This window comes from Balaenoptera physalus (genome assembly GCF_965194825.1).
Source record: "Balaenoptera physalus genome assembly, chromosome: 19".
Lineage (NCBI taxonomy): Eukaryota > Metazoa > Chordata > Mammalia > Artiodactyla > Balaenopteridae > Balaenoptera > Balaenoptera physalus.
In genome coordinates this window covers 15,738,598-15,760,706 of record NC_138900.1, presented here as the reverse complement: position 1 = coordinate 15,760,706, position 22,109 = coordinate 15,738,598, and the positions used below count along the sequence as shown (strand labels likewise).

The window sequence follows — 22,109 nt, the reverse complement described above, 5'->3', positions numbered from 1 at the left end:
AGCTTCTCCCCAGGCTCCCTCTTACTTCCATCGGGTTATGTGTGTGGTGGATGGCGGGAGCAAATGTGGTAACGGGGGTGTGTCCTTAATCTGGACAGGCTGAGCTCCGAAAAAGGCGCAATGTGTCCAGATTCCCGTCTCCTTCCCCCAACCTGCTGATCTTTAGGAATGGAGTCAGAAAGGGGAAAATAATTATATATATACAATTATATATGTGTGTGTATATATATATATATATAATTATATATACGTTTATCTTTCCTCTTTGTTCCATGAAATGTAATTTTTATTTTTTTCTAGACGTGGGGACGTTTGCTTCTCCTGTGAAAGAGTGAAAAATCAGGTCGGACTGAAAAAAGAAAAAGCGGCCCTGCCATTAATCTGGATGGGAGAGAATAGACAGATAAAGCAAGCTGCAGAGTTAATATAAAACATTATTTCTGCCCAGGTCATGCAGCAGTTCTAAAATGCCATAAAGACTCCCTTTTGGAGAGCTTATAGCTTTCTTACCAGTGTTGTTCCAGACCTGCCTTGCTGATTTTATTTTATCAGTGGGGATACCCAGCTGCTAAATTACCCTCACTTCACTTTCTAGCACTCAATCTCCAATTAATCCCTGCCTCTCCTATTCTCACCTCTGAAACAGCAGTCACTGAAGAATGGTTCCCCACTTCCTCAGAATCCTTCAGCTGGAATTCAGCTCTTTACAAAAGAGCTTTTCTTATCCCTCTCCTCCATCACATTCCAGCCATTCCTGTGGAATTTCCTCCCTCTCTTGAGTCAATAAATCTTATTTTGTTGGACTGTACAGGATTGTTACAGGTAGTCTTTAGCTGGTTAGGCTTTAACACCGGAATATCCTATCCATTGGCGTGGTACTTTGTTCTTCCTTCCCAGTGAATGGTGGAGAGGATGAGGGTAGAGTCCCCCACCTCCACCAAGGGTATCCTCTCCTCTCCAGTGGCTATTCAGATGAACATTTGGCAGTCATTTAATTCCGCCTGTGAGCTGCTGCTTTCTAATAATTTGAATGGTCTGCAGGTAAACCTCATGCAGGGACGCTAACCGTAGAGCTTTATTTTAGGCTGTGATTTATTTATTATAGTTTAGTTGGAATCATACACTAGGTGCTTTGATCTTTTCCACTGCCCTGAGGTCAAAAGCAGGGAAAGATACGAGATGGTTTGATTGGTGACAGGGTCTTATGCTTTTGAGGCTTTTAGGAGTGGTAAGGTGATAGATTTTTAACAGAGAACTCTGTGTTAACAAGACAAGGGATTACTGGTGGGAGGGAAGGGAAACATCAGTAGAAATTTGAAAAGTGGTTTGAGGTTTTTGACGGCATGAGTTTGTTTCAGGCCACATATTTATGTGGTTTTATGACAGGCAGTTTAGGATAGTTGCAGTATGGGTTAAGGAGCTGAATTATCAGGGTTCTAATCCTAATCCTTCACCCTTAGAGCTGGGTGAAGTTGGGGCAATTTATTTCATCTCTTTGTGCCACAGTTCCTTCATCTGTAAAAGGAGGATAATAATAGAACCTACTGTATAGGGTTGCTAAGAATAGGTGAATTAATATATGTAAAGTCCTCAGATAATGCTTGATACATAAGTGCTCAGTAGATTTAGTTGATATTATTAAAGTGTGATCCATGTTTTTTCTCATCACCCAGATCCAAAAATTATGAGGATTGTGCCATGTGTGCTTCATCCATCCACATACCCTCCCTTTGTAAATTGTTGTTAATCAAGAGGAATTGCCTATCAGTCTGAAGCTCTGAAATTTATTAGCATTCTAAGGAAGAGCGGGGCTGAGAAGCTCAAATTTTTTGCGGAAGAAAAAAGAAAGCGCAGAAGAGAATTTTCTTTAATAACTGTGGGAAGCAGTATGTAGTATTCTTCATCTTCAGTGATATAGCTGATGTTTATTAAATGTTTATTTGCTACTTTAGTGTGTTATTATATGTAGTGTCTTATTTAATACACATAACAATGCTTTGGGATAGAATCTATAGTTATCACCATTTTATATAGGAGGAATCTAAGGCTGAAAAGTTAAGTAACATGTCCAAGATAACACACTTAATAACTGTCAGAGGTGAGATTTATATCTTGGAAGTTTGACAGCAAAGCCTATGTTAGTAATTACAACAGTATACCAAATCTCGTCATCACGTATACTTGAACAAATCCTTCCCACCTTACTCAGTAATCCATCATGAGGGGGGTGATATTAAGCTGACGACAGCAAGCACTGTCAAGTTATGTCCAGGTTATAGCTGTGAGGTCTCTGTAAAAGAATTTCATACAGTACGATTTATGCCTTACAATTTTTATTTTAATGATGTTACATGCAAGGTTAGACAGATAGGACAAGAAGATCTAATAGCAGTTGGAGGGCTTCATAGGCACCTTAGCCCAAAGGATTGGTTCAGAAGCAAAAGAAACCCATTTGTCAGGACGCTGTGAAAGGAAGCAGCCATGAGACTGCCATCAGTGCCTAAAAGATATCAGAGACTTTGTCATCCTTTTCTAGGTAGTACTCTAACATATGGGTAAATTAAATCATAGAGTTGGTTCATGATTAAATCATGAATTAGGCGCTGAAGTAAAGAAGAAAAGCCACTCAGGAAAAACAACAGCTGTTTTTAAGAGTATCCTGAACTTTTTTCTTCAGTTCAACAGAAGACTGGAGGAAAACTTGAATTGGGAAAGTCTTTCCCTTCTTTGGAGTATTTGCATACTCTAGGGTCACACTGTGTTTAATATGGTGGTGAGTGTTGTGAGCTACCACTGTAAACATTTTAACTGGTCCTTCTAGGCATACATGTGATTTTTTTTTTTTCTGTCAAAATAGTTTAAGGCCACACATGCTGGGGGGGTTTTGTATTTAACATACTGGCTTTACCCATTTCATCAAAGTTAGGGCAACATCATCACTTTTTACTCTTTGCATGGTTTTCAGTGGTATAGATGCAGTACAGTTTATTTAATCATTCCCCAGTTTAATTATTTTCAACTTTTATTCATTATAAACCGAATCTGTTCGCATATCTCTGCAAACATCTCTATATACATGTGCAAATAGTTCCTTTAGTCCCAGAAGTGGAGTTTCTGGTTTACAGCGTTACGGGGTTTGGGGTTTAAATGCCGTTTCACACAGTTCTAAATCTGGACCAACCTAGTGTGCTGTGACCTTGCTAATACAGCGTATCATCAGTCTTTTAGATCTCCCAATCTAGTCGCTGTAAAGAGGTATTTTTTGGTTGCTTTAACACATTTCGTTAATTAGTAGTGAGGTCTAGTATCTTTTGAAAGGTTATTTCTATTTTTTAGTGAATTGCCCTTGCTCAGGTTTCTCTCAGTGAAGTAGAAATTCTACCCTTCAGAGACAAAAACCAAAGTTGAAAGATGGCTTTTTAGTTAGAGGAATGTGGACTCAAAACAAAGCTCTGCCACTTAATAACTGTGAATCTGGGCAAATGATCTGACCCCTGAGCATTAGTTTTCTGAACTATGGAAAGGAGAGAGGAACTACTTTGCACAACAATGCTGAGTGATGTACCTAAAGCAGCCATCACATGAAAGTTCTCAATGAATGTTTGTTGTTGACTAACTGCAACAATCATGAATCCTCTACTGAAAGAGAGGGGGTGGAAAAGGACGTCATGGTATGAGAGGTTCTGATTGGGAAACAGAGTAGTGAGTTGTCCTGGCTGGGGAAAGGCCAGTGCAGCTTTACAGTGGCAGGAGCTGCCAGGCCCAATCTGTGTGGTTTTCAGTCTTTGTGTTTAGGAGGTTCAGGCAGGATCCTGGGGCTCATAGGGGGCTCTGTGTGCATGGTGTGGCCCTTTCTCAGCCCTGAAAAATTGAACTGGAAAGGGGAGATGCTGCTCAGGACAAGTCTGAGGAATCCAGTGTCAGGACCAGATCCACACTGCCAGACGGGAAACTGGATAGAAATCCTCCCGCTGAAGTATCTGGGCTCTGCACAAAGATCATCATTGTTTAGCTGAGTTTCGTCAGGGCTTGGATTTCTTCAGACTCCCTATACTCTCCTCCAGTTGGGTATGAGAGCAATGAGGGTATAGCGGTGAGGAGTAGTTTGGAAGCAGGAATGGAAGAAAAAAAAAGCTCATACTAACATAAGTCATTTTGGGAGCTCTGAGGCACATCTGGTTTCATGGCTGCTTTTTCTTCTTCCAGGTCTGGCTTATCTGGACTCTGTACTTCTCCAACACAGAAGTCTTGAAAAGGACTGACCGGTTCTTGCAGTTGGAAACAATGGCCCATGTAAGTTGGTGTTTCTTCTTCGTTTTTGAAATATTGCCAATTTCTAGACCATGTTTCAGCATAAGGAATGATTATTCCTTATCCTGAAACTTCCTATTTAACAGAACTCCATCCAAGAACCCACTCTGGTTCCTCTCATTCCTGTGAGAGTTGGGGACAAATAGCTCAGTGTCCCCTATGTGCCCCCTTTCCTTTTTTCCACTAATGTGGACCATCTCCTATCTACAGAATCTTCTGTCAATAGCCATCAAGGAGCAAAAGTGAAATGCCTTGAGAAGAATGTGGGTATTCTCTGCAGAGTGTCCCCCCGTTAACATTTTTGATTTTAGCTTTTGATTTTAATACCTAAACTTCAGAGAAAGCATATTTCTCTGAATTACAGTGATTTTGGGTCTAGTTTTATATGGGAAAAATTTACATCCCCAATACACAATTTGACATCTTTTAAAAGTTTTTTTAACTTTGTTTTGCTGTGTAACGTACATAGAGAATAGTGCACAAATCAGAAGTGTGCAGCTGAATGAATTTTCATAAATTGAGTATATCTATGCTGTCAGCACTCAGGTCAAGAAAGAGACTATTACTAGCATTCACATGCCCCCCTTTCAGTCACTTTCTACCTACCCAGTCCAAATGTAACCAAATGTAATCCTGACTTTGCACACCATACAATAATGTTGCCTATTTTTAGAACTTTATGTAAGTGAAATTGTATAGTTCAATGTAACTTTTTTTTAAACAAAAAACAATGTGTAGGAAGTCTTGTTATATTCCAAATACAATTGCTGGATCATCAGAACCATCTGCAGATGTTTTGAAATGCATGCAGATATCATTAAAGGGGATGTGTATAACTGGTACTGCTGGTGATAAGGGGGACCTCAGAGCATCATACAGAGTGTGAGCCAGGCCTGCCATTATGTTATCCTTGGAAACGCATTTGCAAAGTGCACTTCACATGTAGCCCCTGTTTTTGTCATTTTGTAAAATGAGTTCCTAAGAAGTTGGAAAAGTATTGAAGAAACTTGTATAGAAAGAAGCAAAGCAAGTGAGAAAAAAAAATTTGGTAAAAGAGACAGTGAAAGTACTAAAGCCAGAGATATCATGTGTGCACTGACCCACATGTACTCTAATTCTGTCCTGGGGGAAATGTGAAGCTAGTTGGAGGGTTGGCATTGATGTATAATGCAGTATAATTCTTTGCTTTAAAATGATGGGAAAATAGGCACCCACCCAAAATGGTGGGAAAATAATGTAGTGTTAGAATGTCTTGATTTTCAGGAATGGATTATTAATATTAAGTGGGAGATCCCTGTTTTGAACTTTCCTTGATGATCTTGTGGTTTGATGAAAGAGAGAATTTGGTCTTATTTGACTGCTTATAGGGAAAACTCCAAACTTCTCCACAGACCTGAATTTTTTAAGTACATAAGATGAGATTTAGTATTGGCTGGTCTTAGTCCCTGTATGCGTTGAGATCTTATGGTATGTAAGGCTTTTAGGATTGGGTGGATTAGGTAGGGATATGATTGCGGCCTTGTATTGTGAGGCCTAAAAGTTCATATGCTGCCTTGATATCTTATCAAGTCTCCAAAGACTTAACCAAGAGTTCCCCTGCTCTCACCAGATGTGGCCCCCATGCAATGGAAAAGACTCTTTACCTGGCTAGTTTCCCTATCAGCTAGACCAGCTAAACCCCTCCTAGTCCTCAACCTAATAGGTTTCACCTCCTTGCCAGCCCACAGAATTATTCAAACAAGCCCATCACATCCTCCTGCATTGGCCAGGGACCCCTCATCCTCTTTTTACTATAAAGCCTGCCTCCCACAGATCCTGCTTGTTCACCCTATTCCTGAGTGCAACCCCTGTGTGGCCCTGCATGACGTGTGGTGTCTTCCTCTCCCGGGCTGTGAGTATATGTGACTAATAACCTGCTGTCAGTCTCATCTGTCAGGTGTCGGATATTCAGTCATCTCATACCATTTAGGGTGAGGGATCCCTCCTTCAGCTATGGGGTGAGTAGGAGGTGATCGGAACAGAACTGCAAATACAGATGAAGAATCATCTCCAGGAACCCCTGACAGAAGGATACTAGGAGCAGAGTACATCGTGTAGTTTTACAGGATGCTCTGGTTTAGAGCAGGGTTTCTCAACCTTGGAACTACACTTGACCTTTGAACAACGCAGGGATTAGGGACACTGACCCTTTGTGCAGTTGAAAATCTGGCCCTCTGTATATGCCATTCCTCCATATCTGGAATTCCTCATTATATGCAGTTCTGCATCCACAGATTCAACCAACCAAGAATTGCATAATACTGTAGTATTTACTATTGAAAAAAATATATGTATAACTGGTACCACGCAGTTCAAATCTGTGTTGTTCAAGTTTCAACTGTATTAATATTTTGAGCCAGAGAATATTTTATTGTGGGGGATTGTCCTCTGCATTGTAGGATGTTTAACGGTATCCCTGGCCTCTACCAATTAGACGCTTCTAACACTCACACCCCTTCTCCCTAGTTGTGCCTATCAGAATTGTCTCCAGACATGACCAGATGTCTTCTGGGAAGTAAAATCACTCCTCATTGAAAACCACTGGTCCAGGGTGATACCTTTACCATTCGGTATCCTCTAACTCAGGAGTGAGGAAAGGTGTTCAGTGAGGGATGATGGATGATAAATAGTAAGAAGATCATCCAGATGCATAAGTAATAGATAAAGTAGAATGTGAGAGTTGAGGAAGATTTTTGAGACTGTATTGAATCCAGACATCTAAAGAGAGAGGAAAAAAGGATTGGATTTAATACATTTGAAATGTGGACTGGCATGTAGCAAATTTTAAAAAATTTACTAAAGAATTTGTCGTAACAGGGAAGATGCTTATAATAAAATGTGACTTTATGGTGAACTTGAGTCTATTTTCTTAGAGATTTCGTAGTACATTTCATTTTTATCAATGTTTTTTCATGATCAGTAAAGGGGAAAGAAGGTAGAAGACCTCATATTTCTTAAGAATTTGTGGTGGAGATACAGCTTGCAGAGGGTTTGTGTGCACTGTTTCATTTAATTGGAACTTCTTTTGGTTATTTTATTCCTTTCCAGATATTTTTGGGTAAAAATTTAATCTTATCTGCACTCACAGGACTGTTCAAGACATGTAGCACTATGCTTCAGTGATACTAATTTTGTTACTGTTCCTTACACATGTCATAAAGTTGCTTGCTGTGTGCTCCCTCCCTCTTTGCAATGCAATCATTGATCTCTCTTTCCATTTGAAAAATATTTCATTTATTTTCACAAGTTATCCATGAGTTTTATTTTTTCAGGGTTCAGTGACATTCAGAGATGTGGCCATAGACTTCTCACAGGAAGAATGGGAATTCCTGGACTCAGCTCAGAGGGACTTATATAAGGATGTCATGTGGGAGAATTATAGCAACTTCATCTCACTAGGTAAGGCTGTTTATCCCAAATTATACTGGCTTTCTCTTCTGTCAGTATCAGGACTATGTTTTGAGAAACTAGATAAAATTTTTCTCTCTGTTCCAAAGGAATGGTTCAAGCTTTGTTAGGTTGGAAGTAAGCCCCTCCTTTTAACACTTCATCACTCTCAGGTTCATCAGGCTAGGTCCTTCAGACTTGCTTCAGGCTCTGTTGTTTCCATGTTTCCTTAGTATCCAAGGGGCTGGGTTTGAATTCTGGGTTTTTTACGACAGAAGCATTCTCCAAGAAATCAGACTTCACTTTGTATTTGAGCTCGGAATTGATGTAGATGCTTAACCCGCCTTTATAATCCACCTGCAAAGAGAATACCTAGACTCAGGGATTCTGAGTCTCTTTAAAAATCAGAGGAGCCTGTAGAACTTACATAGTATGAGGTGGATCCACAAAGTTCATCTAAAACTCAAGTAAGTGCATTCTGTTTCCTATAACAGACATATTCAGTTCTACTTGCTTTGTGGTTGAAAGTTAAAGTCTAAGAACTTTGCATTCAACATTAAATGAATATCTTAGTAAGGATATGAGGATGTCTGAGGAAGCTTCTTATTCTCCTCTCAGCAAATTGATAACAATAAAAATTAATAGCTAGTATACACACATATTATGTGTATACACATACATGTAACTACATATACTTAGGTACTATTCTGAGCATTGTACATTATTAATTAATCCTCACAACAACTCTATGAGAAATATGCTATTATTACCCTTATTTCAGATGAGAAAATTTAGGCCAAAATGTTAATAACTTGCAGAGGTAGCATAGCAACAAAGGCAGGATATGAACCCATGCAGTCTGGATCCATATTCTGTGTTCTCAACTATTACAAAAGACTGCCTCTCAACAGAGCTTGTATGAGGTATGAGTTTAAATTGTTTTAAGGCCTGTTCTTACCCATCTGGTGTCTATTCCTTGTGGTCCTGAGGTTACCCTAGTATGAGTGTTCTTCAACTCCCTAGCATTTCTTTGCTCTTAGGCTTTATAAAGTACCATTTTGATCTATCGTTTATTATAAATTTAACCAAATCTGAACCTAAGGACCTTGGGGCTTATAATTTCATGTCACATTATCTTTTAAGCAGGACCTTCCATTTCTAAACCAGATGTGATTACCTTATTGGATGAAGGGAAGGAGCCCTGGATGGTTGTAAGGGAAGGGACAAGAAGACATCACCCTGGTGAGTGAGGGCTTAGCAGGCATGGGGAAGTCATTACTGTAGGCAATAGCCAAGTATGTTAGGGTAGAGACATACCCTTGAGATGTTACACATCTCTCTTCAAAAGCCCATAGCCTGTGGAGAAAAGGCCTGAGACCTAGGAAGCAAATTAAAATCTTTTAAGCCTGGGCTAGCAAAGGAACTTCCTACTGGCCTTGATTACAACTCTGTGTTTCTTGTCTCATGTTTCTCTCCCACTTCAAAGAGAGAAGCTGTTCTCAGTAGAAGGAAAAAAATGATAATAAATATGAGTTAAAATCAACAAAATAGAAAAAGAAAAACAGTGAAAATTAATAAAACTTAGAGTTGATTTCTTGAAAAGATCAACAAAATTGATAAACACCAGCTTGACTAATCACGAAAGAAAGAGAGACAACATAAATTACTAATACCAGGAATGAAAGAGAGGTTTTCACTTCACATTTTACAGCCATTAAAAAAATAATAAGAGAATACCATGAATACCTTTATGTCAGTAAATTTGACAACTTAAATGAAATGGAAAAATTCCTTGAAAAATATAGCTTACCAGACCTGACACAAGAGAAAAAAGAAAATATGAATAACTTCATATCTGCTAAAGTAATTGAATCCATTATCAGAAGTCTTTCCAGAAAGAAAATGCTAGGCCCAGATGGTTTCACTGGTGAATTCTATTAAATATTTAAGGAAGTAATATTACAGTATTACACAAATTCCTTCAGAAAAAGAACTCCTTCCACCTCATTTTATGAGACTACTATAACTCTTTTACTAAGTTCATGAAGGATATAAGTCTATAATTTTTTTCCCTTTGGTAATTTCTATCCTTTGTGAATATAGATATAAAATGCTTAAAAAATATCAGGAAATTAAATCCAGCAATATATAAAAATGATGACCAAGTAGGGTTTATCCCAGGAAAACCGTAGCTTAGTTTAACATTAAAAAATTAATCAGTGTAATTTATCATATTAACAGAAATGTGAGAAACCATGTGATCATCTCCATAGATGTAAAAATAGCATATGACAAAATTCAATATCCATTCATGATAAAAATTCTCAGGAAACTAGAAACTGAGGGGAGCTTCCTCAATCTGATAAAGGACATCTGCTGAAAAAATACTACATCATAAACTTCATCATACTTGATTGAAGAGTTTCCCCCAAGATTGTGAACAAGGCAAGGATGCCCAGTCTCCCCAATTCTACTTAACATTGTATTGAAGGTTCTAGCATTGCAATAAGGCAAAAAGAGATAAGAGATATTATAAAGATGAGAAAGGAAGAAGTAAAACTATTTGGAGATGGCATAATTATATACTTAGAAAATTGTAAGGAATCAAAATAACAGCTGCTCAAAGCAGTAAGTGAAGATCACAGTAAGATCACAGGATACAAGGTTGAGCTACAAAAATCAATTGTGTTATTATAAACTAAGAGTGAAAAAAATTAGAAAATTAAAGTCAATTAAGAAAAATTAAAGTCAATTAAGTCAATTTACAGTAGTGTCAAAAAAACAAAATACTAAGGAATAAATTTGACAAAATGTGTAAAACCTCTATAATAAAAATGATGGAACATTGCTAAGAGAAATAAAAGAAGACCTAATGAATAGAAAGATACCATTTTGGGGATGGGGACTCGGTATTGTAAAAATGTCAATTGTATAGATTCAACACAATTCCAGTCATAATCCTAGGAACCTTTTTTTTTTTTTTTTTTTGTAGACATTAACAAGCTGATTCTAAAATTTATATGGAAAAGCAGTGGACTTAGCATGTCTAAAACAGTCTTGAAAAAGGAAGAACATATTATAGAACTTAGACTACATGACTTCAAGATACTTCAAGATATATTATAAAACTCTAATAATCAAGACATTATGGTATTGGCTAAGGATCAACAAACAGAACAGAGACCCTATATGTAGACCTCACATGCACTTAAAGGGTCATTTATTTATTGACAAAGGCATCAAAGCATTCTAGTGGAGAAAGGAAAGTCTTTTCAACAACTGATGCTGGAATAGCTGGAAAAAAACCTTGGACTCTGTCTCATTCCAAAATTAATTTGAGATGTATTTTAAACATAAATATAAAAACTAAACATTAAAAAATCTTAAAAACCAAATATAAAAGCTAAGTATAAAAAATAAAATGAAAATTTAAGAACTAAGTATACATTTTATATATGAGAAATATAAAGCTTTTAGAGGAAAACATAGGGAATGACTTGATAGTAGGCAAAGGTTTCTTAGGAGAAAGCAATAACCATAAAAATTAAAAATTGATAAGTCACAATTTATCCAAATTAAAAACTTTGTCTTATCAAAATATACTAATAAAAAAATGAATAGGTGAGTCACAGACTGAGAGAAAATAGTAGTAAAACAGAGGACCAGTATCCAGTCTCTACACTACAACTCAACACTATGATGAACAACCCAATTAAAAAATGGGTAAATGGTACATCCATACCATGGAATAATGCTCACCAACAAAAAGGAATACATTATTAATGCACACAACGACTTGGATGAACCTCAAGGAAATTATGCAGAGTGAGAAAAACCAATCACAAAAGGTTATATACTGTATGACTCTAATTGTCTAATATTTATGAAATAATAAAATTATAGAGATGGGAAATGGATTAGTGGTTGCCAGGGGTTAGGAACGTAGGGAGGGGAGGAGATGGTTGGGCTATAAAGGAATAACACAAGGGAGTCTTGTGGTTATGATATAGTTGAGTATGTTCATTGTGGTAGTGGTTATGCAAGGCTACACATGTGATAAAATTGCATAGAACTATATACATACACATACGTGATGGCATGTATAACTGGTGAAATCTAAGTAAGCCCTATGGATTATACCAAGGGTAATTTCTTGGTTTGAATATTGTACTATAGTTTGTAAGATGTTAACATTGAAAGGGGCTGGGTGAAGCCTGCATGAGAGTTTCCTGTACATTTCTTTGCAACCTCCTGTGAATCTACAGTTATTTCAAAATAAAAGTAAATAAAAAATGTCCTGTTGGGGGTGATAGGTAAAAGATTTGACAAAGAGAGGAGCTACTCTTTTTTCTTGATCAATGACTACAATTCATCTATATCTAAATCTGTATTAGGCAGCTCAGGCTGCCATAACAAAATACCATGGACTGAGTGACTTAGACAACAGAAATGTATTTTCTCATAATTCTGGTGGCTAGAAGTCTGAGATTAGCATCTTGGGGCCTGACGAGGGCTCTCTTCCTGGCTTGCAGATGACTCTGTTCTCACACTGTCCTCACATGGTGAAGAGAGAGAGCACAATCTCTCTCTTCCTCCTGTAAGACCACCAGTCCTATCCTATCCTATTCTACCCACCAGTCCTGTGAATTAGGACTCCACCCTTACTACTTCATTTAACCTTAATTGCCTCCTAAAAGCACTTTCTCCAAATACAGTCACATTGGGTGTCAGGGCTTAAATGTATAATTTTGGGGGGCCACAATTTGGTCCATAGCAATATCTATATGGGATCCAGTTTCTTTCCAGTCTAACTAGTATATATATATTTGCTTGCCTAAAAATATGTTCATTCATTTATTCGGCAAATACTTGTGTGCCCAGTCTGAACCAAGCACTGTCCTAGACACCAGTAGGACAATTGTGAGCAAGAGTGGTAGTTCCCAGCAGTCTTGTTGTTTACATTTTAATAGGAGAAGGGACATTAAGTAAACAAGTAAATGAATAAACAGTATTATATAGTGACAAGTGTTATTAAGAAAAGTGAGAAGAACAAGGGATAGAAATTGGCAGGTGTAGACAGGTTTGTTTTAGGGTGGTTGGGGCTTTTTGTGGAGGTTATATTCGAGTGGAGACATGAAAAAAGAGCTCAAACCATATGAATATCTAAAGCAAGAAGCAAGAGCAGTCCTAATGGAACAGTAAATGCAGAGGTCTTGGGTCGGAGGAACAAAGGCTTTGATGTTTGAGGAACAGCAAGAAGACCAGGATGATTATTCAAAAGGTAAGTGAAAAGTAGAATAACAAGATGAAGGCAGAAAGTCAGGCAAGGGCTAAATCACGTAGAAGTATGTATGTCATAGGGGAAGGCATGTGACTTTATTTTTATTTTTTGCCCTGCTGCACCGCTTGCCGGATCTCAGTTCCCCAACCAGGGATTGAACCCGGGCCACAGCAGTGAAAGCCTGAAATCCTAACCCTTAGGCCACCAGGGAACTCCTGGCATGTGACTTTTAAGTGTGATAGAAAGTCATTGGAGATTTCTGAGCAGGGGAATGACATGAGCTGATTTGTTTTATAATTATCACTCTATGGAGAATAGATCGAATGGGGGCAAGATGGATAGTAGGAAGACCAATTAGGAGGCTATTTCATTTGTTCCAGTGGAATATGGTAGTGGTTTTTTAAAAAAATTTATTTATTCATTCATTCATTCATTCGTTTATTTATTTATTTATTTATTTATTTATTTATTTATGGCTGCGTTGGGTCTTGTTGCACGTGGGCTTTCTCCAGTTGCGGCGAGTGGGGGCTACTCCTTGTTGCGGTGCACGGGCTTCTCATTGTGGCGGCTTCTCCTGTTGTGGAGCACGGGCTCCAGGTGCGGGGGCTTCAGTAGTTGTGGCACGCAGGCTCAGTAGACGTGGCTTGTGGGCTCTAGAGTGCAGGCTCAGTAGTTGTGGCCCATGGGCTTAGTTGCTCCATGGCATGTGGGATCTTCCTGGACCAGGGCTCAAACCTGTGTCCCCTGCATTGGCAGGCAGATCCTTAACCACTGTGCCACTGGGGAAGTCCCTGATAGTGGTTTTAATTTGAATGGTACTGGTGGAATGACAGATATTAGATTCATGGTGGGTTTGCCCAGAAGATGCTGGGCTGCTCCTCTGTCTGGATCCTCTCCTTTTCTCACTGGAACTCCCCAACAACCTGTACAAGGCTCCCCCCACAAGTGGATGTCCTCTTTACCCGGATTGGACTCCTCACACAGCCTCCTCCCCCCTATGTAGATAAGGAGCATCTTTATCTTTTAATTGGTGTATTTTATACATCTACATTTAAGTAATTTTCTTATATATTTGGGTTTAAATCTACTGTCTTCCTAGTGTTTTCTGTTTGTTCAACATGTTCTTTCTTCCTTTTTTCCGTCTCCTGCCTATTTTTTGATTAATCAAGTATTTTTATTTTAGCTTTTGCCTCTTGAGTGTGTTAGTTATACATACTTCTATTTTTCCTAGTTGCCCTAGAGATTAACACATGCATTCTTCACTTACTACATTGTACCTTAAATTAGTTCCTTTATATCTTTCCCAATATTGTAGAGATATTAAGAACACTTAAATTCCTTTTATGTATCCTCTACTTTTTGTACCATTGTTGTCATGTATCTTAATTCTATATACATTTAAATCCTCACAGAGTATTAATTTATATAATGTTATCAGTATTGATTTAGATTTACCTACACACATACCTTTTACAGTGGTCTTTTTTCTTTTCTGCATTGTAATCCTTCTGTTTAGAATCATTTTCTCTGTTCCTGAAGAACTTCCTTTAGTATTTCTACTAAGTCTAATCTGCTGTTAAAGCTATCTGTTAAATTTTTTTTTTAATCTTTAGGCTCTGTGGTTAGGCAAAGGGATTTTTAAAAAATTTTTATTTATTTTTTTGGCTGCTCTGTGCGGCTTGCAGGATCTTAGTTCCGCAACCAGGGATTGAACCTGCGCCCTTGGCAGTGAAAGCATGGAGTCCTAACCACTGGACTGCCAGGGAATTCCCATAAAGCTATCTGTTAAATATTTAATTTTAGTTATTGTATTTTTAAGTTATAAAAATTCTATTTGGATATTTTTAATGAATTCCACTTCTGGTTAAATTCTCCATCTTATATCTGTTTTCTTGGAATTTTTGAAAAATATTTATTTGGTTGTGTGGGGCCTTAGTTGTGGCAGGCGGGCTCCTTAGTTGTGGCTCGTGGGCTCCTTAGTTGCAGCATGTGGGCTCCTTAGTTGTGGCAGGCGGGCTCCTTAGTTGCAGCTCCAGGGCTCCTTAGTTGTGGCTCTAGGTCTCCTTACTTGTGGCGCCCCAGCTCCTTAGTTGTGGCACATGGGCTCCTTAGTTGCGGCTCACCAGCTCATTAGTTGTGGCACGTGGGCTCCTCAGTTGTGGCCTGCGAACTCTTAGTTGCAGCATGCATGTAGGATATAGTTTCCTGACTGGGGATTGAACCTGGGCCCCCTGCATTGGGAGCGTGGAGTCTTAGCCACTGCGCCACCAGGGAAGTCCCTGTTTTCTTGGAATATTAATCACAGTTTTGGAATAGCTTGGGTCTGTTTCTGTTGTCTGCTTAACCCCTTGGTTTTTTAGTCATTTTTCTCCAGTCTTTTATACCTGATTATTTATAGTCGAATACTGGACATTGTGTTTGAAAATTTTTAGAGGCTCTGAATGATACTGTTTCTGAACAATATGTTGTCTTTCTTCAGAGATGATTTAATTTGCCTCTGGTAAGCATACAGAGCATGGGCTGATCAACTTCATCCATTTAAGAATAGTCTGTTTACTGCCTGTTTGTAGCTCTTCTGGGGTCTTAGCTGAAAGTCTGGGATGATTATTAGGAAACTTCCTCTTTAGGGGGATCTGGACTCTAATTTCTGTCTCCCCAGCACTTTGAGACTGCCAAAATCTCTACTTGGACCTTTAGCCTTTTAGAAGTTACTTTCTGCTTAACTTCATTGCCGTGATTGATGCTCAGTTTGAGAGTCAGCAAATACCTCAGGGGAAATTCCATGCAGAGTGTTGGCTTAATTCAACATATTTGCTTTCTCTCCAGGACGTTGGCTGTCTAGTCCTGGCTGCTTTGGTTTTTAATTATTATCATCAAACAATTATTTTAATTAACCATTTCAGTTGTCTTGGGTGGGTTAGTCTAAAACTAGCTTCTCTGTCATAGCCAGAAACAGAAGTCTCTTTCCCACCTCTTCTTATAGTATTTCTATATTTTAGAGCAAATAACATGTAAATTATGTTCTGTAACCCTAATTCTCACATTATTAACACATTTTGTTAATATTAGTCATAGACTTAAAAAGGTTCAATACTCATACCAATTGTTATGACTTAGTTTTGTTTTTTCTTCTCTCCAGGTCTCTCTTGCTTTTCTTAATTTATTCTTTATTGAATTCCTCAAAAAAGGCTGATGGGGCCTAATGAAATTTACATATCTCCTAATTTACTTTATTTAAGTGCATAATATTGTTATCAACAATATTTTTTATCGTTTTTTTTTGAATTTTTGAATTTAATTTTATTTTTTTTATACAGCCGGTTCTTATTAGTCATCCATTTAATACACATCAGTGTATACATGTCAATCCCAATCTCCCAATTCATCACACCACCACCCCCACCCCCCCGCCACTTCCCCCCTTGGTGTCCAAACGTTTGTTCTCTACATCTGTGTCTCAATTTCTGCCCTGCAAACCAGTTCATCTGTACCATTTTTCTAGGTTCCACATATATGTGTTAACATGCGGTATTTGTTTTTCTCTTTCTGATTTACTTCACTCTGTATGACAGTCTCTAGATCCATCAATGTCTCTACAAATGACCCAATTTCGTTCCTTTTTATGGCTGAGTAATATTCCATTGTATATATGTACCACATCTTTATCCATTCGTCTGTTGATGGGCATTTAGGTTGCTTCCATGACCTGGCTCTTGTAAATAGTGCTTCAATGAACATTGGGGTGCATGTGTCTTTTTGAATTATGGTTTTCTCTGGGTATATGCCCAGTAGTGAGATTGCTGGGTCATATGGTAATTCTATTTTTAGTTTTTTAAGGAACCTCCATACTGTTCTCCATAGTGGCTGTATCAATTTACATTCCCACCAACAGTGCAAGAGGGTTCCCTTTTCTCCACACCCTCTCCAGCATTTCTTGTTTGTAGATTTTCTGATGATGCCCATTCCAACTGGTGTGAGGTGATACCTCATTGTAGTTTTGATTTGCATTTCTGTAATAATTAGTGATGTTGAGCAGCTTTTCATGTGCCTCTTGGCCATCTGTATGTCTTCTTTGGAGAAATGTCTATTTAGGTCTTCTGCCCATTTTTGGATTGGGTTGTTTGGTTTTTTACTATTGAGCTGCATGAGCTGTTTATATATTTTGGAGATTAATCCTTTGTCCATTGATTCATTTGCAAATATTTTCTCCCATTTTGAGGGCTGTCTTTTTGTCTTGTTTATGATTTCCTTTGCTGTGCAAAAGCTTTTAAGTTTCATTAGGTCCCATTTGTTTATTTTTGTTTTTATTTCCATTACTCTGGGAGGTGGATCAAAAAAAATCTTGTGGTGATTTATGTCAAAGAGTGTTCTTCCTATGTTTTCCTCTGAGAGTTTTATAGTGTCCGGTCTTACAGTTAGGTCTATAATCCATTTTGAGTTTGTTTTTGTGTATGGTGTTAGGGAGTGTTCTAATTTCATTCTTTTACATGTAGCTGTCCAGTTTTCCCAGCACCACTTATTGAAGAGACTGTCTTTTCTGCATTGTATATCCTTGCCTCCTTTGTATATGCTTGCCTCCTTTGTCATAGATTAGTTGACCATAGGTGCGTGGGTTTATCTCTGGGCTTTCTATCTTGTTCCATTGATCTGTATTTCTGTTTTTGTGCCAGTACCATATTGTTTTGATTACTGTAGCTTTGTAGTATAGTCTGAAGTCAGAGAGTCTGATTCCTCCAGCTCCGTTTTTTTCCCTCAAGACTGCTTTGGCTATTCGGGGTCTTTTCTGTCTCCATACAAATTTAAAAAAATTTTTTTTCTCGTTCCATAAAAAATGCCATTGGTAATTTGATAGGGCTTGCTTTCAATCTGTAGATTGCTTTGGGTAGTATAGTCATTTTCACAATATTGATTCTTCCAGTCTAAGAACATGGTATATCTCTCCATCTGTTGGTATCATCTTTAATTTCTTCCATCAGTGTCTTATAGTTTTCTGCATACAGTTCTTTTGTTTCCCTCGGTAGGTTTATTTCTAGGTATTTTATTCTTTTTGTTGCAGTGGTAAATGGGAGTGTATCCTTAATTTCTCTTTCAGATTTTTCATCATTAGTGTATAGGAATGCAAGAGATTTCTGTGCATTAATTTTGTATTCTGCAACTTTACGAGATTCATTGATTAGCTCTAGTAGTTTTCTGGTGGCATCTGTAGAATTCTCTATGTATAGTATCATGGCATCTGCAAACAGTGACAGTTTTACTTCGTCTTTTCCAATTTATATTCCTTTTATTTCTTTTTCTTTTCTGATTGCCGTGGCTAGGACTTCCAAAACTATGTTGAATAATAGTGGTGAGAGTGGACATCTTTGTCTTGTTCCTGATCTTAGAGGAAATGCTTTCAGTTTTTCCCCATGGAGAATGATGTTTGCTGTGGGTTTGTCATCTATGGCCTTTATTATGTTGAGGTAGGTTCCCTCTATACCCACTTTCTGGAGAGTTTTTATCATAAATGGTGTTGAATTTTGTCAAAAGCATTTTCTGCATCTGTTGAGATGATCATATGGTTTTCATTCTTCAATTTCTTAATATGGTGTATCACATTGATTGATTTGCATATATTGAAGAATTCTTGCATCCCTGGGATAAATCTCACTTGATCATGGTGTATGATCCTTTTAACGTGTTGTTGGATTCTGTTTGCTAGTATTTTGTTGAGGATTTTTGCATCTATATTCATCAGTGATATTGGTCTGTAATTTTCTTTTTTTGTGGTATCTTTGTCTGGTTTTGGTATCAGGGTGATGGTGGCCTCATAGAATGAGTTTGGGAGTGTTCCTTCCTCTGCACTTTTCTGGAAGAGTTTCAGAAGGATGGGTGTTAGCTCTTCTCTAAATGTTTGATAGAATTCACCTGTGAAGCCATCTGGTCCTGGCCTTTTGTTTGTTAGAAGATTTTTAATCACAGTTTCAATTTCATTCCTTGTGATTGATCTGTTCATATTTTCTGTTTCTTCCTGGTTCAGTCTTGGAAGGTTATACCTTTCTAAGAATTTGTCCATTTCTTCCATGTTGTTCATTTTATTGGCACAGAGTTGCTTGTAGTAGTCTCTTAGGATGCTTTGTATTTCTGCGGTGTCTGTTGTAACTTCTCCTTTTTCATTTCGAATTTTATTGATTTGAGTCCTCTTCCTTTTTTTCTTGATGAGTCTGGCTAATGGTTTATCAATTTTCTTTATTTTCTCAAAGAACCAGCTTTTTTTCTTTTTCTTTTAAGAACCAGCTTTTAGTTTTATTGATCCTTGCTATTGTTTTCTTTGTTTCTATTTCATTTATTTCTGCTCTGATCTTTATGATTTCTTTCCTTCTGCTAACTTTGAGTTTTGTTTGTTCTTCTTTCTCTAGTTCCTTTTTGTGTAAGGTTAGATTGTTTATTTGAGATTTTTCTTGTTTCTTGAGGTAGGCTTGTATAGCTATAAACTTCCCTCTTAGAACTGCTTTTGCCACATCCCATAGGTTTTGGATCGTCCTGTTTTCATTATCATTTGTCTCTAGGTATTTTTTTATTTCCTGTTTGATTTCTTCAGTGATCTCTTGATTATTTAGTAACGTATTGTTTAGCCTCCATGTGTTTGGGTTTTTTTACATTTTTTTTCCCTGTAATTCATTTCTAATCTCATAGCATTGTGGTCAGAAAAGATGCTTGATATGATTTCAATTTTCTTAAATTTCCTGAGGCTTGATTTGTGACCCAAGATGTGATCTATCCTGGAGAATGTTCCGTGCACACTTTAGAAGAAAGTGTAATCTGCTGTTTTTGGATGGAATGTCCTATAAATATCAATTAAATCTATCTGGTCTATTGTGTCATTTAAAACTTGTGTTTCCTTATTAATTTTCTGTTTGGATGATCTGTCCGTTGGTGTAAGTGAGGTGTTAAGCTCCCCCAGTATTACTGTGTTACTGTCAATTTCCTCTTTTTAACAGCTGTTAGCAGTTTCCTTATGTATTGAGGTGCTCCTGTGTTGGGTGCATATATATTTATAATTGTTATATCTTCTTCTTGGATTGATCCCTTGATCATTATGTAGTGTCCTTCCTTGTCTCTTGTAACATTCTTTATTTTAAAGTCTGTTTTATCTGGTATGAGTATTGCTACTGTAGCTTTCTTTTGATTTCCATTTGCATGGAATATCTTTTTCCATCCTCTCACTTTCAGTCTGTTTGTGTCCCTAGGTCTGAAGTGGGTCTCTTGTAGACAGCATATATATAAGTCTTGTTTTTGTATCCATTCAGCAAGCCTGTGTCTTTTGGTTGGAGCATTTAATCCATTCACATTTAAGGTAATTATTGATATGTATTTCCTATGACCATTTTCTTAATTGTTTTGGGTTTGTTTTTGTAGGTCCTTTTCTTCTCTTGTGTTTCCCACTTAGAGAAGTTCCTTTAGTATTTGTTGTAGAGCTGGTTTGGTGGTGCTGAATTCTCTTAGCTTTTGCTTGTCTGTAAAGCTTTTGATTTCTCCATCGAATCTGAATGAGATCCTTGCCGGGTAGAGTAATCTTGGTTGTAGTTTCTTCCCTTTCATTACTTTAAGTATATCATGCCACTCCCTTCTGGCTTGTAGAGTTTCTGCTGAGAAATCAGCTGTTAACCTTATGGGAGTTCCCTTGTATGTTATTTGTCGTTTTTCCCTTGCTGCTTTCAATAATTTTTCTTTGTCTTTAATTTTTGCCAATTTGATTACTATGTGTCTTGGCATGTTTCTCCTTGGGTTTACCCTGTATGGGACTCTCTGCGCTTCCTGGACTTGGGTGGCTATTTCCTTTCCCATGTTGGGGAAGTTTTCAACTATAATCTCTTCAATTATTTTCTCTGGTCCTTTCTCTCTCTCTCTTGTCGTTCTGGGACCCCTATAATGCGAATGTTGTTGCATTTAATGTTGTCCCAGAGGTCTCTTAGGCTGTCTTCATTTCTTTTCATTCTTTTTTCTTTATTCTGTTCCACAGCAGTGAATTCTACCATTCTGTCTTCCAGGTCACTTATCTGTTCTTCTGCCTCAGTTATTCTGCTATTGATTCCTTCTAGTGTATTTTTCATTACAATTATTATATTGTTCGTCTCTGTTTGTTTGTTCTTTAATTCTTCTAGATCTTTGTTAAACATTTCTTGTATCTTCTCAATCTTTGCCTCCATTCTTTTTCCAAGGTCCTGGATCATCTTCACTATCATTATTCTGAATTCTTTTTCTGGAAAGTTGCCTATCTCCACTTCATTTAGTTTTTTTCTGGGGTTTTATCTTGTTCCTTCATCTGGTACATAGCCCTCTGCCTTTTCATCTTGTCTATCTTTCTGTAACTGTGGTTTTTGTTTCACAGGCTGCAGGATTGTAGTTCTTCTTACTTCTCAACAATATGTTTAACCTGAAATTGTTTTAATATTTTAATGCAGTTTTTTGTCATCAGTGTCAATATTATTTTATTTAGTTATTTATTTATTTAAATATGTATTGTATTTTATTTATTTTGGTTGCGTCGGGTCTTAGTTGCAGGCACACAGGATCTTCATTGAGGCATGCGGGATCTTTTTTTGGTGGCACGCAGGCTCTTTGTTGTGGCACTTGGGCTTCTCTCTAGTTGTGGTGCGCAGGCTGCAGGGCACGTGGGCTCTGTAGTTGTGGCGCGCAGGCTCCAGAGCGTGTGGGCTCTGTAGTTAGTGACACACGGGCTCTCTAGTTGAGATGCACGAGCTCAGTAGTTGTGGTGCACAGTCTTAGTTGCCCCGTGGCATGTGGTATCTTAATTCCCTGACCAGGGATCAAACCCGCATCCCCTGCATTGGAAAGTGGATTGTTTACCACTGGACCACCAGGGAAGTCCCTCTATAATTACTGGAGCTTTTTAGTGTGCCTCTACTAACCTTTGGGGTATTCCCTTCTTATTACTCTTCTTTTCCAGTTTTTAAAAAATTCTTGGTTATTTCTCCATATGGATTTTTGAATTAACATGTCTAATTCTAGAAAAAAAAATTCATTGGTATTTTTAATTTGGATTGCATTAATTTCATTCTACCTCTCTGTTTGCATAAAATGCATCTGTTGG

General features: G+C 37.7%; 1 protein-coding gene across 7 annotated transcripts in view; it reads left to right on the top strand.

The window, feature by feature from the left end:
• ZFP14 (ZFP14 zinc finger protein) overlaps nucleotides 1-22,109 on the top strand; it is a 54,273-nt gene that overhangs the window by 19,822 nt on the left and 12,342 nt on the right. For 2 of the 7 annotated variants that reach the window (XM_082439439.1, XM_082439438.1), the window contains exons 2-5: nucleotides 4,207-4,293; nucleotides 6,124-6,202; nucleotides 7,623-7,749; nucleotides 8,881-8,979. In XM_082439439.1, coding sequence (XP_082295565.1) covers nucleotides 6,173-6,202; nucleotides 7,623-7,749; nucleotides 8,881-8,979 — 256 coding nt within the window. In that variant the 5' untranslated portion in view covers nucleotides 4,207-4,293; nucleotides 6,124-6,172. Of the gene's footprint in view, nucleotides 1-300; nucleotides 344-897; nucleotides 1,042-4,206; nucleotides 4,294-6,123; nucleotides 6,203-7,622; nucleotides 7,750-8,880; nucleotides 8,980-22,109 lie in introns of all 7 variants that reach the window. The other 5 variants (XM_082439437.1, XM_082439436.1, XM_082439435.1 and 2 more) reach the window with 5 other exon arrangements.